Source organism: Puma concolor, chromosome B2, assembly GCF_028749965.1.
Source record: "Puma concolor isolate L17-30 chromosome B2, mPumCon1.1.hap2, whole genome shotgun sequence".
Taxonomy (NCBI): Eukaryota; Metazoa; Chordata; class Mammalia; order Carnivora; family Felidae; genus Puma; species Puma concolor.
Genome location: NC_141671.1, coordinates 135,839,063 through 135,856,717, shown reverse-complemented (window position 1 = coordinate 135,856,717; position 17,655 = coordinate 135,839,063). Strand labels below are relative to the sequence as shown.

The 17,655-nt window shown below is 42.1% G+C and overlaps 1 protein-coding gene across 6 annotated transcripts in view; it reads right to left on the bottom strand.

Moving 5' to 3' along the window:
- The window catches only part of SASH1 (SAM and SH3 domain containing 1), a 336,056-nt gene that overhangs the window by 107,557 nt on the left and 210,844 nt on the right, over positions 1-17,655 (bottom strand). For all 6 annotated transcript variants that reach the window (XM_086708085.1, XM_086708087.1, XM_086708086.1 and 3 more), the window contains exons 3-4: positions 3,034-3,084; positions 2,855-2,904 (exon numbers count right to left, since the gene is read on the bottom strand). In XM_086708085.1, coding sequence (XP_086564211.1) covers positions 2,855-2,904; positions 3,034-3,084 — 101 coding nt within the window. The remainder of the gene's footprint in view (positions 1-2,854; positions 2,905-3,033; positions 3,085-17,655) is intronic.

Here is a 17,655-nt window from a genome sequence, read left to right as displayed (position 1 = left end):
CACGAGTCGGATGCTCAACTGACTGAGTCACCCAGGCACCCCAAGTATCATCGTTTTGTAAACATCACCATAAAAACTGATTCAGGCAACAATCATTGAGAGAATCTAAAACCATCAGGTAAAAGTCTGATGAGGAGCAAGACATTTACGAGGTCTCAGATTATCTCCCCACAAAGTATTTACCAACTGCAAAGGGAAAGTTCTAACTTCTCAGAAGAAACTTGATGGACATCACCTTCATAAAATAATCAAAATTAGTATCACCAACAATGGGACGAAGTGACGTCATGATGTAGTGAACTGAAAAGAATGTAACATCAAAAATGCACTACCCGAACCCTAAAACGGAGCGCAGGTGGAGGAATATTTCACAAAACAACTAGCCTACCCTCTTAAAAGACCCCATCAATATCATAAAAGACAAAGAAAGGCCAAGAAATGCTTTCAAATTAAATATGACCAGAAAGAGGACATGCAAATGTGATGAGTAATTTTTTTAAGTGTTGGATTGATGAGAAAGTGCTATAAAGAAACACTATTGGGGCAATTAGAGAAACTGGAACATGAACTGTGTATTAAGCAAATCACTATTGGGGCGCCTGGGTGGCTCAGTGGTTGAGCATCTGACTTCAGCTCAGGTCATGATCTCATGGTTTGCGAGTTCAAGCCCCGCGTCGGGCTCTGTGCTGACAGCTCAGAGCCTGGAGCCTGCCTGTTTCAGATTCTGTGTCTCCCTCTCTCTCTGCCCCTCCCCTGCTCGCACTCTGTCTCTGTCTCAAAAATAACTAAACATTAAAAAGAAAGAAAATTGTTTTTAAAATCCTTCTCTATGGGACTGTACTCTGAGTTCTGTGAGAATGGCCTTGTCCTTAGGAGATAAATGCTGACGTATTGAGGAGAGGAGTGAGGGTCACAGAATTTTTAACTTACCCTCAAATAGTTCTGAAATTATGGTATTATGTAAGTGTGTGTGTGTGTGTGTGTGTGTGTGTGTGTGTGTGTGTGTGTGTAGGAGGGAGAAAAAGAGCATGCAACCCAGTAAATCTAAGTAAAAGTTATATGGAAGTTCATTGTACAATTCCTACGACTTTTCCGGAAGTTTAAAAGTTTTCAAAAGTTCTTTAAAGGAAGAAAAAAAGGGTACCAAAGTTTCCAAAATGTTAATAAGGAAATATAGGACAAAATGGATTAAAACTCCCAAGTTACTTAGAAACACTTCAGTTTAAGTAAAACATTTAAAAGAACAGAAGCAAAATGGCGGTCGTACAGATGGAGAGGCTGAGGCTGTCAACAGTGCTGTGTGCTGTGTGTTCAAAATGTTCCGTTAACCTCAGAGAAGGCTGAGAGTCTCTTTCTTGGCCACAAAGCCATGTCGCATTTTACCAAGTGAAGGATATAAACACGGAAAGAATGACTACCCATAATTGAGGGGAAGAATATCCAGCCTAACTTAAGATTGGTACAAATCTGGTGAGTCACTTCCTCTTAGGAGGAAAGGCAAACATGTCTTGTTTCCTGAAGGACTCAGATTCTGAACGAACACCTGAGTTCTCGGCCTGAATCATGCCAAATAGGTAGTGAAGGAAGTCAGAAGAACCTCCAGTCCATTAACTCCGCGCTGCTGCCCACACTCAACTTCATCTATAGCCATGGTATGTCCAATTTCCAAATCAATGTCAACCCAAATCCCCAAGCTACTTCAGCCTCCACGCTAAGGTGCTAGGGGGTTACATGCAACTAAAGCCAAGGAGATTTGAGTTAATTGCACATTGATCGTCTAACCTTGAGTGGGCAGTGGCCTTGGTTTGCTTTTTGCTCGTCACCCCAATGTTCCTCAGTCCTGACTGAACCAAATCTGCTTAGCCTCTCGAGAACTGAAGCGTTGGCAACACAGCCTTCCCCCCCTTGAAGCTGCCTCTGGCCAGCAGCACACACGTGGACGGATTAGGCGGAGCTGTGCTGTAAAGCACACACACGCTCTCCCAATGTGTGCTTTTCATTCCAGAAATACTTTATTCCTAAACCACTTCTATGCTTCTCTTGGCACAAAACCGTGTAAGTGGCTCTGTGCCAAAGGAAGTGTCTGTATAAAGCTGAGCACTTTCTTAAAACTTCTTTACCTCAGAAGATCACAAATGGAACATTCTAGTGTAATTATGATGGAATAAAGAGGAAAAAGGAAAGGTTATAGGAAACAAAATGAAACAACAAAAAACCCATTTGCTTTGTTTTGGTTTTTTAAAGGTGCCTAAAAGAAATACTGGCAATACGAAATATAACATAGAATTATCTTCCAGGAGACTAAAAATTACAGGGTCCAAGTCAGCACAAAGAGGTAAAAATATTGCCTTCAACAGGAAAGAAAAGTGAGCCTTTGTCATCTTTGGTCACAGGCATTTATTTTTGTTTTAAGGTCACCCACCAAAGCAAGGTGCAGAGAGGGGTTTTCTCCAGTCATTGTTTTATTCTGGAATATATTGGGTTTTTTTTGTACCGTGCTTCTTTAGGACTTTCCTCCTCTATCAGAAACTAGTATAAAAGAAGAAAACCCACGTTGGTGGACCTAGCTGTCCTTTTCCTTCCTCTATGCTTGTTTCCAGGTATTTATTTAGGGTTCACTCACAAGAAGCAGTGTGAAACCAGTAATTCTTTGCAGAGTCATTAGGCATCATCGACTAAATTACACAACACACTCTTACCCACCTACACACACACACACACACCCCCCATGCAAGGAAAATGACATCATGCTCCACAGCACATACACAACACAGTCGCCCACTTGACTCCCACCAGGATGGACCTCAGAGGCACCTTCTTCCAAATTCCAATCCCGGGCAGGAGGGAAACTTACTTTCTCTCCACTTCTGGTGTTGACACGGCGCTACAGAAGCCAAGCGACTCCTAGGAGAAAAGAGGCACAGTGTGAGCGCAGCCAGAGTGGCAGGCTTCATCTGATTTGTACAGAATATCACTTAAAAAAAAAAAAAAAAGGCAGAAGCAAAAATAGACGATTAAAGTCATTGTGCTTACTTCGATCTGGGACCGCAGCTGAAGTGACGTGGGGCTGGCATCGGGTTTCTCCTAAAAGAGAAACAGATGCTGCTTTAATGAGGCTTCCAAACGTGGCACACACCAGAGAGACAAATCGATGTGTAAGAAGAGATGGGAGCATTTGGGAAATGCTAGGGTGCGGTGGGGAGATGGTGGAGGTAAACAGATTTTCTGGGAAAACTAAAGCGTTTTGAAAATGAGAACTTTAGAGTCTTAAAATTGAACTGTTTTCCAAACTTCACCGCTTGACTCCACTGGCAGTTTTAATGCAGAAGAAACCAGCACAGTCTAACTGAAGGGCACCGACAGTTACTGGGCAAATCGTTCTCTCGATGTGATTAGACCATCACTGGGACACAATTTACTGAGATCCATTTGTGTTCGGTTTCTTTTTCAGTGATATCGGAGTTGCGGTCCGATGTTAAAATGCTGAATGTGTTCAGAGTATTTCATGACGTCGGGCTGGTTGAAAGTGTCTTTACGAAGGTGGAAAGCTAACCTGGTATTATCATGGAGCCCTAGAAATCACCGTGCTCCTATAATACAAATGAGTTGGCCTAATTGGAAATTCAAAAAAACAACTCTCAGTATCCAGTTAACAGATGAAATAAATGCATGATGTCATCAAAAATCATCAAATCATAAAAAAAAGGAATTGAACCATTTTAGAGCTAAAACCATTTTATAGTTAAAATTTCCATTTCCTGGGGCGCCTGGGTGGCTCAGTCAACCGTCCGACTCTTGATTTGGGCTCAGGTTATGATCCCAGGGTCATGGGATTGAGCCCTGAGTAGTGCTCACCACTGAGCGCGCATAGAGCTTGCTTGCGATTCTCTCTCCCTCTGCCCCTCCCCCTCCCCTGTCCTCCTGTCTCTAAAATAGAAGAAAAAAGAAACACCTCCATTTCCCCTTTGGATGGGAAAAAAAAAGAGGTAAACCTATCACCTGTGACAAAAATAATATATTGAAATAAGCATTGGCAGCAAAATAGGAAAACCACACTATTAGAAGTGTTAGAACATACTATGGGAAAATACGAGCTGTACTAGGAAGCACAGCACAGAGCACCACATCGATATTTTTCACAAATACAGAATAATTCTAAATCTAAACAGGTGCTAAAGTACACGTCCTCATCAAAGTATGGTTCACAGTCCAGAGTGGTCCCCAGCTGATCGAGTCATAAGCAGAACAATAGGCAGTTTTAGAGGAAGAGCGTAATATCACTAATGAGGTTGAAAGACCGGGTTAATTATGAGTTTTCCAATAATCCTATTGTGTTCTTAATAATTGTAATAATCTTCAGGATCGCACATGTACCGTATGAAAATTATTCTGTTAGTCTCGGCTGACATTCAGGATACGGGAACAGGATCATCTCAAATTAGGAATTGTCACTGCATCTAAATGTTCAATTTATTGAAGTTACCTATTTCATTACTAGCATGATTATAAAAATAGGCCAATATGTCAAAAACTTAGCAATGAAATAAGTAAAACTCAGAGTACATTTATAAACGTGACTAAGTAACAGGAATCCAGTACATAGATCGACTATAAAATGAATGTGCTGAGGTGAAAAATCTGAGAACAGGATGGTTTGGGACGAGTTGATCAAAAGAGAAAAGTACTGGGGCGCCAGGGTGGCTCAGTCGGTTGAGCGTCCGACTTCGCTCAGGTCACGATCTCACGGTCCATGAGTTCGAGCCCCGCATCAGGCTCTGTGCCGACGGCTCAGAGCCTGGAGCCTGCTTCGGACTTTGTGTCTCCCTCTCTCTCTGGCCCTCCCCCCATTCATGCTCTGTCTCTCTCTGTCTCAAAAATAAATAAATGTTAAAAAAAAAAAAAAAGAGAAAAGTACTTTAATGGACAGAGACTCACTCACCCTTAGTCCCAGGGCCTTATTTGTTATGAAAAAATACCAGAGTGGTATTAACTCTGGTATAAAACTTCTCTTTGCTTAACATCCTCTTGGCTTTTATTGCCACCTTTGTTCACAATGGACGGACTTCTATTTCTGTCCCAGACCTGATGCACCATTTTTACAAAGCAATATATGGAAATGTTTGAGTCACATTCCTAGTTCAACCGATAGGACATCAGGCTCAGGTGTTATCAACACGGCAGATAGGTATCTGGGCGTTCCTGGCGCTTAGCGACCAGTCATGATGCCGTGATACCTAACCTCTTAGCATCGCTTAGAGAAATTTACAAACTTAAACAGCAGGAAGTAAGCAAAGGTATAGTTTGCAATTTTTTCGACCTCCATTTTCCTGTTCAGGGTCAGTGTGGGAATCTCAGAATGACGACAGGTCTCTATTATTTCCTCTGAAACTTTCTGTAGCGCCTTTAACACCCAACTCCAGCCCATGTCCTTCCATAGCCATCAACGAAAACAATGTCTAATTCAACTCTCCTCCTCTCCTCCATTCTTAACCGTTCTTCAAGCTTGAAGTCTCTACCTCACTAGGTAACAGTCCGTAATAGGGAATTACCTGCTTTTATTGCATATTTTTATCTGCATTTTTTCTAACAAATTTTCATTTGTTGAGTGCACCATTTGTTACCCCACATCCTAAACTTAACATTTATGGTATATTATACAAAATGTAGCTTTTCCGGAATACAAAGCAGGTCCTTGTTAACAACCACATTAAATATAAGATGATCAGGAAGTAACATTCTAAATAATTCATCTTCACATGTTGGTTTGTTACATACAGCAGACTGTATTTTAGGGACTTTTTAGGAAACTGGTTGGGGATATAGTTGGATGTAGAATGTACTAAAATTTATCCCTTTAAAATAATGGACCCAGATAATGTTTTCATGCAGAACATCTGCTTTTTCAGAACAGGAGATGTTAAACACATCTCGTGCAGCGATGTTTCTACTGCTTCCCCTCCCCAAAGCATACTACAAAGTAATGATTTTCAGAGCAAATCTTAATAATCTCAACTCTCGAGGAAAGACTACCATCATCATTACGAGGCATTTCTTAGAGCAAACACACCCTGAAGTAAAAATACGACACAACAGAGAAGCATGTAAAGTTATCCACTAAGTTTAGACCTATGTGTGATCGTTGGAGACAAAGCGGAATGGAATACTGGCAACCTTCCGTTATTACGGCCCCGATGGATGTCACATGATATCAATGACAAAAGTCCAGAAGAGTAATTACTAATTACTATCATGTATGTGTGAATATTATCAAGTAGTTAAGACATACAGAAGTATATAACAAAAGATACAGCAAACTCTGTGGATGGGGAGAGAAAGTCTCCTTGACATTCCCCTTCCCAGTCCACGGATTAGGTTGCCCTCTTCTCTGCTCCCAGTTCAACCGGTGTAAGGGGCAGGGGGCATGACTCTAGAGTTCCAGTAGGACAAGACAGTCCTGATGCAGGGGGAAGGTGGGAGGGGGAAGACAGTCCTGATGAGGGTGGAGGGTGGAGTAAGTTGATGCACCTGATTGCCCAGTTGCAAGCTATTTTATCTGGAGAACAATGGAGGATCCACAGTGTAACTCTTGATTTGTAACTCAATCAGTCATCGTGTTGATGGAAATAGTAAAAATGATGAATAATCCAAACACAGTCCTTGAGTTAACATGTATCTTTTGGACATGTTCTGGAAAGAGAGATCACTGAGAAAGAAGATTCTCCTCAATAACACGTGCTGACTGATCCAGTTACCGCTGCTGTGTAACAAATCATCCCAAACTTAAGTCGCATAAGCCCACAAGCATTTTATTACATTCACAGATTCGGAGGGTAAGAATTCAGAAGGGGGAAAGCAGAAAAGACTTCTCTCTGCACCGTGGTGTCTGGGGACTTGGCTGGAAGGTTCGAAAGGTGGGGGTGACTGGATGGTTGGAGCTCTAATCATTAGGAAGCTTGCTCGCTCACATGTCGGGGGCTGATGCTGGCTAACAGCTGGGACCTACGCAGGGGCCATCTGCTGGAACAACTATACAGGGGTGCTACACCTAACTGCTTGCCTTCCCCACAGCACGATGTTGGGTTTCAAGAGAAACCAGGCAGACCAAGAGAGCCAGGCAGAAGTTGTATTCCTTTTTCTAACACAGTCTTGTGCGGCAAGTTCTTCTGCTGGAGTTATATGCTCTCCCAGGTGCAAGAGACTGCACAGCCCCCATCTAAGTGAAGAGTGTCAAAGTCACACAGTAACCTCCCTGGGTTGGGAGGTATCATTATGGCCCCCTTGGGAAATTAGCCTGCCACACTGACTGCCAGGGAGATGGGAGCTCTCCTTAAGTTTTCTAAGTAAGGAATCAGATGAGATGTATTTATTCGTGACAATGTCCATGAGGATTCTTTTGTGATTTTTAGAGTTTCCTCCAGAAGCGCATCTTGGCAATGTATTTCAACCTGAACCTATCACTTGAAGGTTGAACTGTCACAAGGTTTTAGGCTACAATTATGACCTCTCTTGTTTCAACTTGTTATAGTGGGTGCCTGGCTGGCTCAGTGGATAGAGTACGCGACTCTTGATCTTAGGGTCGTGAGTTCAAGCTCCCCGTTGGCATGCAGCCTACTTAAAAAAAAAAATTGAAAATAAGTGCTAAACTCAACTTGTTATAGAAAATCTTAAATATGCAAAAGTAAAGAGAATGGTACAATGAACTCCCAAATTCCTATTACTCAGCTTCAACAATTATCTACTGATCGTCAATTTTGTGTCATCTGTACCTTCACACGTGCCTTGGCTCCACCCCATTTTAATTTCAAGAAAATCCCAGATACCATATCGTGAAATATCAGAATTTTTAAGAAGATTTAGTAATCAGGCTTTATTAAGTCCTGTGACTCAATCTTGAGTAAATGGTCAATTACCAAGAATTTGACTCTTTCCTAGCATTGGAGAACATTTTTTGGTCACTGCAGGGAAAAAAAAAAAAAGTATCCAACAAATTTATAGATTCCACTTGAATGTTGCAAAAGAAGATGAATAAATGTAATCAAAATGGAGCAAGGCTAGGGGCGCCTGGGTGGCTCAGTCAAGGGTCTTGACTCTTGATTTCGATCAGATCATGACCTTATAGTTCTTGAGTTCAAGCCCTGGGTCGGGTTCTGTGCTGACAGTGTGGAGCCTGCTTGAGATTCTCTCACTCCCTATCTCCACCCCCATTCCCGGAGTGTGTGCTTTCTCTCTTGCTCACTGAAGATAAATAAATAAACTTAAAAAAAAAATTGAACACAGCCAAAAAGTTCGTTACAACAGTATTCACTATTGTTTAAGTACAAATATATCCCCAACACTTTTTGAGTGTGATACGCTCATTGACTTTGCACTTGACAAAGTATTCTAAGGAGTATTTAGTGCGATATAACTCCACAAGTTAGTCCATGTTCCATACAAGCATCCAGAGAGCCACACAACCCTGGTGGCTAAACATGAACCTATAACTGTAAGTTAGGGTATTATAACTTAGTCAAATGTTTTAGAAATACATTTTAAAATAAAGTGAATGCATGGAATTTGATCTATGGATTAAAATGCTCATCATTAAGCTACATCTGCAAACCTTAATTAAGAATGACAGATATCAGAGCACCTAGGTGGTTCAGTCGGTTAAGCGTCCGACTTCAGCTCAGGTCATGATCTCACGGTTCGTGAGTTCGAGCCCCGTGTTGGGTTCTCTGCTGATAGCTCGGAGCCTGAAGCCTGCTTTGGATTCTGTGTCTCCCTCTCTCTCTGCCCCTGTCCTGCTTGCACCCTGTCTCTCAAAAAGTGAATAAACATTAAAAAAAAATTTTTTTTAAAAGAGTGACAGAAGTTATTAAACATCACAAACCCGTAGTGAGTTTGTATACTACAAATGCTTAAGGAAACCTCCCTAACTTAATGAAGCATTAAGTGGAAACTAAATTATAAATACAGCCCAACATATGCACATGTATGTACGTATGTGGGCTAGCACAAGGAAAGGTTGGAGGGGACATACACCAAGTGTGAACAGCAGTTACCTACATTTACTATTTTTTTTTTACAAGCATGTAGTCTTGGATTACCTTCATTATTTTTTCTAATATAAGATCAGCTTCAAAGCACAATCTTCAGAAGCCATATATGTTTTTAAATTATCAACATGTATATGTTCATAAGCGTATGAGAAAATATCCAACAGTTTCCTTACATAAAGGGCTACATCTGCAAAGACCACTATTCTTCAACTTTTAACATATTTGTCAAATATATGTTGCCTTTAGATATTTCTAAAGACGTAATACAGGTTTCAAAAAATTAAAACTGGCAATAATGTTATTTGTACCCCAACAACTAAACCAAGAAATGAGAAATGTCTTAAGAAATATTGAAATTTAAATTTCTCAAATTAGGTCATATTTGAGAAGACCCATATAGGTCACGCTCTATATTAAAATACCTTCATGAGGTGTTAAAATTTTTGGTAACTAGGTTCACAGATCGCTATGCATGCATTTTCTGATTAATAGTGAAGGTCCATAATGATTTTGGAAATCATCTCACACTGATATTTTGAGGAAAAAGACAAAACTATATAGTTCTATATAGTTTAAAAACGGAATCATATGATAAAAAGTTACTGGGTAGAGGGGAACCTCACATTTATTTCTTGTCAACTTGGGACAGCTCTGGAAATAGTAACCCCCTCAATGTTTATTATGTCTCGTACAGAAGCAAAAAAAAGGAACAAAGTTTGCACATGAAATCAGCAGTTGGCCAAAACCGAAACCAAAATGTTTGAACACGCATGAGCGTTTCCACCTGTGCGTGCGTGTGCACCTGCACGCACAAGCACACCTGCCATCTCCCTGACAGGCTCTGGCTACACTGTGTAATACACCGGAGTCCAAAACCCGGTGGGGGCCGACTGAGGTCCTGGAAAACAAGTATCACACCGGCACCCATACTCACCACGTTTCCACCTTCTTGGGGAAATCCACACTCCTCCCAGCCCTTATTGCTGCCCATGCTTGAAGCCAAAAGAACTTGACATCTGGAAAAGCAGGTGGGATAAATCCCTCTCTTACTCCAAAAGCAGAGAGGAAAACCATCAGGCGCCTGTCAGCTCAGCTGAGCGCCAGGGTCTCCTCCTCCACGCTGGGCACAGGAAGGAGCTGGTGGAAAGGCGAGAGACCACATGCCTGGCAACACTCGACACTCAACACATACCATCGCTGACGCGTTCCATTAACAGAGGGAACGCGTTGTCAGTTGCTGGGGAAAGTTGCTGCCTGTGATGGATTTTAAAACTCATGTGGCATTTATCCCTTTACAAGAAGACTATGAAGTTGTGGTAGCTCCCAGTTGGTCAAGTGGGCTCCCCTCTTGTCTGGCTGCCTTCTCCATTCTGGCCGAACAATGCGGTATCTGTTCATTCTAGCAGGAGGTAAACCTCAGCACTTCCGTGGGAGTTTCCTCACTCCCCAGCAAATCAGCTACCGGGAGCGGTTGCTTCTCCATTCACAAGGTTTCTTGTGTCCAGCCATGCCATTCCATTCCCAAGGCATCAGCTTCTCTGCAGTCCTTCACCTCACAGACACCCAGCCACCACTGTTGAGTGGAGGAGAAGGTACTGAGTGGGAGCCAGGAGGACTGAGTTCTGGTCCGGCCCCCACTATAGGAAGACCTTCAGACCTCGTTTGTTTGTTTGTTTTTTACGTTGGTTTTCCAATGGCAATGTAAAGAAATGGACTAGTCGATTATCTTTAGGTCTCTCTCTGACTCCAAGATCCTACTCAGATGAAGCACTGTCCTGCCGATCAAATCACTACTGTCAAATAAATCTTCTTAAAATAGTACTCTGTCCTTGCTATCTAAAGTGAGGTTCGTGCAACATGAGCATTAGAATCACCTGGAAGCTTCTTATAAAGGTGGTCTAGGACCCCACCCCAGACCGAAATCAAAATCTATATTTTCCCAAGATTCCTTAGGATCTATGTGCTCACTTCAGTTTGAGAGGCACACTGCTGTGTACTCTGTATCCTTTCTCTGTTCCAAAGTCTTTCCAAAATTGTGGAAACATAGAATGGACACAATAAAAATCTCCATTTCTGAATAAGAGGCCCTTCTACCAACTGGCCTGATCGAAACCCTCTTCTTCAAGAACGGGTGCTGGGTCCACTGACCTCTGAGTGCGTGCTGTCCCAGCGTTTCACTTTTGCTCATCGTACCTGGGATGTCCCTCTTCTTCCTCTCCATCCTTCCAAGGCATTCTTTAGATCCAAGTCCAAACCCACCTCTTGTAATACCTGCTCTGCCCAGCCTTGCCTTAAATGATATGCCCGAGTTCAGTCCTACCAGGAACCAGCTACACCATTTACTTATTAGGTGTATCTATGCGTAGCAACCTTCTGCTCACTTACCTGTATCTTATTCCCTCAACTAGATTGTAAACGCCTTGTTTACATTTGAGAGAGAGAGCACATGCAGGGGAGAGGGGCAGAGGGAGAGGAAGAGAATCTTGAGCAGGGTCCATGCCCAACATGCAGCCCAACGCAGGGCTTGATCCCACAACCCTGGGATCATGACCTGAATCTAAATCAAGAGTCAGACGCTCAGCTGACTGAGCCACCCAGGCACCCCTATAAATACCTTCTTAATAGGGATTCATTATACCCACTGACACATACACATGTATTTCATGCTTTGATTTTAGATTTCCTTTGGGGTTGCTTACTGGGGAGCTACACCGGCAAGCAAAAAGTAATCAGACAATGATTTTCCAAAATCTACAACTTAGATCGGTGTAAGAACTTAAAAAGAAACTGGTGGGGGTGTTTAGCCACTCTTCGGATAAAATCAGTACTGGCTTGTGAGTTCTACCTCCAATTCCTTACCACTTCACATTTTCATGACTGGTTTCACCCAAATCATTCATACGTGAGACAGGAAATGTTAGCCATTTTTTCAGGCACCGATAAGTTCATGGCCGGGCATACGAAATTGCTTCTAATGAGAGCAAGTGAATGGAAAAATACTCCCATCCCCCCACATCAAAGAAGAAAGATTCTAAGGAAAAAAGTTTTCACAGTTGAATGCTATTACACTAACTTCAACCTTAAAACCCATCCATAATGAACAGGTCAGTAAATTTTGAGAAATACTAGTAAGAAAGAAACCAAAAGTGGCAATTTCCACCTGGCCGTTAATATTCTATGGTAAAATCAGTAAATATTCTTGCTGCATTAGTCTATGTTATGCAAGTATTCATTACATATTTATTGAAACCTTACCATGTCCCCCCCCCCCAAAAAAAAAATGACTTAAGATGGCTTACAAAACTTCAGTTCAACTTTACATGATAAAGTTAAAAAACTAATGAAATGATACAGAGTGGGAGGGGGAGGAATCAAGATTATATAGTAAAATTGGTCTAGGAATTTTGTTAGTTAAAAAATATGGGCAATGGGACCCTACGCTGGTGATGGACCACACACGTTTGGGGCCAAGCTTTTTAACATTTAAAGCAAAGAAACACGATCAGTTACAAGACTGACTTCATCCATACCTTTATGTTTTAAGATACTCACAAGACACAAGGCTATTCCTGAGACAGAGAGAGAATTTCTCCTCTGGCTTCTGGCAGAGAGGACACAGTATCACGCTGACCAACATCAGGAGCAATGTCCCTGCAGAACTCATCTTGCCCCAAAAGGGCTTGAACCTTTAATGCTAGAGGTAGTCCTGAGATCCCCTAGTGAAAACTGAAGCAGCTTACAAGTCCCAGGGTGTATCCTCCCCCACCTATGGGAAGGAGTCATGAGAGTGCCCAGGGCAGGGGCAGAACTCAGTCTGAGGAGACTGCAGGGTGACCATGCCACCTTGAAGCACGACTGTGGTAAAACACATGGGGTCAGTAGAAGTTAGATGAGTTGGTTAAGTTCAGAAAGAATTTGAATCTAAGAGGGTCAGGCTAGGTGCTCTCGTGCCTCACTTTGAACTTCTAGGCTGTCTTAGGAAACAACGTCTTAGATCTCGTAGAACTTGAACACTGTTGAGTATATACCATGTACCAAGCGCCCTGCGTAGATTTAGGAGTAGGACCAAACCATACCATGCCAACAGGTTGTTCCAGTAAGACGAGTCATGTTTCAAGAATGCATCTTCTACTATGAACAAAACTAACACAAGAGTGTCAGGTCATACAGACGTAAATGCTAGAAGGCACTGTGTCAGTAAAGGCATTTTAATTGTCCTTAAAGAAAGAATCTAACAAGTTGTAGCATTCAATTCTTCATTTTACTAGCAGGACTTGGCTTATGGACGCCAACATACAAACGGCCTCTACGTTTCCCAGTGGTGGACACCACGACAATGGGCCACTCTGGATGGTATCACCACTCACTGAGCCCATCTAACCTCACCATTGTGACAACAGCATGGAGGCATCTACTTTCTTTCAGCTTCTTCCCATGTCTTTCACTTAATCATTCCTTAATATTACAACTATTTAATGAGCACACACCATGTGCTAAGCGCTGCCCTAGTCAAGGCTAAAACAATGAAAAAGAGAGTCACTGCCTGCGTGGAGTTTACATTCTAGGCATTTCTAAAGTCCCTCGTGGGAATCATTGGCACTTAACGTCTGAACCACGGGTCCTAGCACATTCCTTCCTTCCTGGGACCAGGCGGATGATGATCCAAAGACCGTGCTCAGCTGCGAATGCCACTTTTTCTGGGAGATCATGAAAACCAGGAGAACTTTCACAAGAATGGTGTCTGGAAAGGGGATCAGATAAACAGATTCAACTGGAAGAACCAGGGCTGTTTACTCAAAGAAGGGAAGGAATTATACAAGCACGTGAAGGGCTTCCAGGGAGCAGAGGGCGGGTAGCTGCCCAGTGCCTTTCCCCACAGGGTCACATAGTTGCAGTGCCCCGCACCCTGGGAGACACGGGGGAGAATATGGGGTCAAAAGACATTTATCGCAGTGTTTAAAAATGTGTAAGAACTGGAAAGAAAATTCAGAGTATCAGTAAAAATATTAAACACTGAATTAGTATAAAACTTCCAAATGAAATCCTGTTCATTTTTTAAAAAAAGAACTTTATGCTTACTTACTTGAAAATAACTTCTAAAAAAATTGGGTTATAGGCTTGAAATGACTATAAGCTATAACAGCTAGGAACTTTTAATGATGAGCTTTCAACGCTATGGTTGGTGATCACTAATAAGGAATCTTACTCACCCAACAAAGAGATAAAAGTTGTCTTAACTGTTTTTATGACCACTGAAATATAGCAACTCCTATTTCAAGGATCCGATCGTACTTTATTTGATTAACGTCGTCGTGAAATTTCTTATGAAAATGTGATAGATTTCAAATCCAGCTGAAATGTTTTCCTATTAGGTATTACAAAGTACTGACAAAGTTCTAATGTGCAGCCTCGTGTATCCAATGTCATCCTGAAGCTAGCTTGGCCACAGCGGACCAGAGGGTCCCTGTGCCCCACCACCACGTCTGACCATTTGGTCATACCTTGGACTACGTGTCTGAACCTTAAACCAAACTCTTCTGACAGCTCCAAGGCCCCCTGAGGGTGTCGTCCAGCGACAGCGTACTGGGCAGCTGGGAGCCAGAGCCCACACCACCACTGAGCTCGCTGCCCAGAGGAATCGAATATTAAGATCCCATCTTGGACCCGGCTCCAGTAAGCCCTAGAACAGCCTTTCCACACTTGGTACATTGCAATCACCTGGAGGGCTTATTCAATACAGATTGCCGGACCCCTCCCCAGAGTTTCAGATTTAGTCTCTCTGGGCTGGGTCCTCTAATTTTCATTTCTACCGAGTTCCCAGCTGGTGCTGAAGCCGCTGGCTGGCGAACCGATCTTCCACAACCGCTGCCCCAGACAAGCCTGTTCAGAGGGGCCTGCAGGCTTGGATTCAGTGGTCTGAAGGTTGAAGGGATCGGTATAACCCGAGTCATACCTAAACCTGGTAGGCCTCATCTTCAGGGCTCTAGAAAGGGACGACGGAGATGCACGATTTTAAAGTAAAAGGAAAGAGATGGGTTTAGTACCATTTTTAAAAAGGCAGTAAAGCTAGGTGACCAACAGTAGGACAAATTATTTACAACACGTGAAATCCGTATCGTTCTTTGAGCAGGACCACAGGACCATCGGCAGCCTTGGAGGGCGGTTCTTACGGAAACGGGTTCAGCTCTCTGTCTGCTTACAGTGATTCCACGATTTGTTCTGGAGTGTAATGGCTGGAAGTGAGCTGTTGTGGGAGAATTTATCGCTTACATTACGCTTTTATGGGAAAACGAACTACAAGATGGAGACTCTTCGGAAGCGTGTGCCAGCCTGTAACTGAACTAACATTCGTGTACTCGTTTGTTCACCCAGTACTTCCTAAGTAAGTGTCAACTCTGTACTTAGTTGACATGCTGGGTACCAAATGATTAGCAAGCAGATTGGGTATCCGTGTATGGATTTGACAAAAGTATGTAGCCTGATCAAACTAGAGATGCCAAATTTAAATGAATCCTCTAATAGACTGGCTCACATTTAGTCATGACCTAGAGCATTCCCGTCTTTGTAGCTGTTAAATCAAAGGTGCTATATCCATGGCATTGAACGCTCCTTCTTTTTCACTCTTTGAATTGTGTTTGCAAACCATCTTTATAAGTTTTATAACCATCTTGAAAAGGCTCAGAGTCAATGACAAGTCGGTGCATTCTGAATTCAGGAGCCACAAATTTGTGCTCCTAAAATAAGTGAACTTTTGGAATTAACAGTGTTGTAATGATGGAAACATCTAAAAACGCAGGGATAGATGTCATCGTATTTGAGAAAGAAAAGGATACAATAAAAATTGGAATATCAGAAAGTTGAGGCAAATACCAAGTTTTAGCCCTGGGCAAACTTTTTTGCTGCTGTATTATAAATGCTAGAAAAATCAGGTTTATAATGGAAACACGGGCAGACCAAGCCGCAATGTAATACACATAAATGATATGTTTCTGTTCCTGTATAGTGATTTTCCTGCTTTCCAAGCATTAATCTTTGAATGACTTACCCTATAAATTATTGCACTTAGTTCAAAAGCAAATGAAACTTAAAATACCCATTTATTGAATGGCTCGAGTGCCATGTTGAATTTACTGTGATTTATCGGTTTCTTTAATGGTGACTGTAGCAAACATACTGCATTGCTCACAATTATTACCTGGTTGCACAGTTTACTCTGTTTTAAACATAAATCTATCCCCCTGTTCACAACAGCAGCTGGTTTGGGCCAGGATCTCACTCATTCATCCACAACTAAGAGGTCCAACTTTTTCTTTCTACAACCTGGAAGCCTATCTAGGTGCACACGGAGGTACATGTCGATAAATGGTACTCCTTCTTTGGAAACTAATTAAATCCACATGCACCAGGATTGCTACATTGGAGGAGGGCGCAAGGTTTCATATTAGTTAGCAAATACAGTTTACTCCCCGTGCTCACATGCCTACCTGCATCCTGCTGGCATTAAAGACAGCCCTGTCTGGGGGCACCTGGGTGGCTCAGTCGGTTAAGCGTCCGACTTCAGCTCAGATCACGATCTCGCGGTCCGTGAGTTCAGGCCCCACATCGGGCTCTGGGCTGACCGCTCAGAGCCTGGAGCCTGTTTCGGATTCTGTGTCTCCCTCTCTCTCTGACCCTCCCCCACTCATGCTCTGTCTCTCTGTGTCTCAAAAATAAATAAATGTTAAAAAAAAAAATTAAAAGAAAAAAAAAAAAAAAAGACAGCCCTGTCTGTAGAAGTAGCCTACTTCTTGAGCATTACTGATCACAGGTGCTGCTTTCACAGCACCTAAGCCATTGCTGCCATGGTTAGGAAGGAAGATTCTGGCTTAAAATCCAAGGTCTCATTAATATCAAGAGAAGGAGCCCCCCCCCCCCTTTCATTTCCCTTCTCATAATTTGGGCGGGGGAGAAGCTGGAAAAAGTATATATTCTCTAACAAGGGAAAAAGTTGCTACATACATGATAATGGCCTGAATGGCTCAATATATAAAGGGTACTGATAAATAAATAAAAACGGTTTTAGATAGAAAAAAATGTGCAAAGAACTTTTAAGGGATGAGTCACAGAAATAAAGATATAATAACATGTGTGATCTTAGAAATGATCAAAGAAATACAATTTAAAACATGATGAGACTACTTTTTACCAGTTGAACTGGTCAAGTTTTCTTTTTCCTGATGATAAATACTGGGGAGCATAAAAGGAGCACAGATATGCTCCCAGTAGAAATGCGAATTATATAATTTTTTCAGATGCTAATTTAACAGTGCTTCTGGGATCTTTAAAATGTTCCTCCTTTTACACCGGCTAAACTCATACCTAAAAATCTACCCTGGGGAAATGAGAAGTTATGAAAGTGAAGATGTACACTTAAAGATGTTCATGGTCACTTACTTTCAGAATAACAAAAAAGTGAAAAGCGCCTGAAGAGCTCAAACTGGGGGATAAATAAATTATGGCACATTCATAAGATAAAAAGACAGGTAGTCATGAAAAATCACCATGCTAAAAAACTAGTTAACAAGGGAAGGGTGTTCCTTATAGAAGGCAGAGGAATATAATCAGGCACAGTATA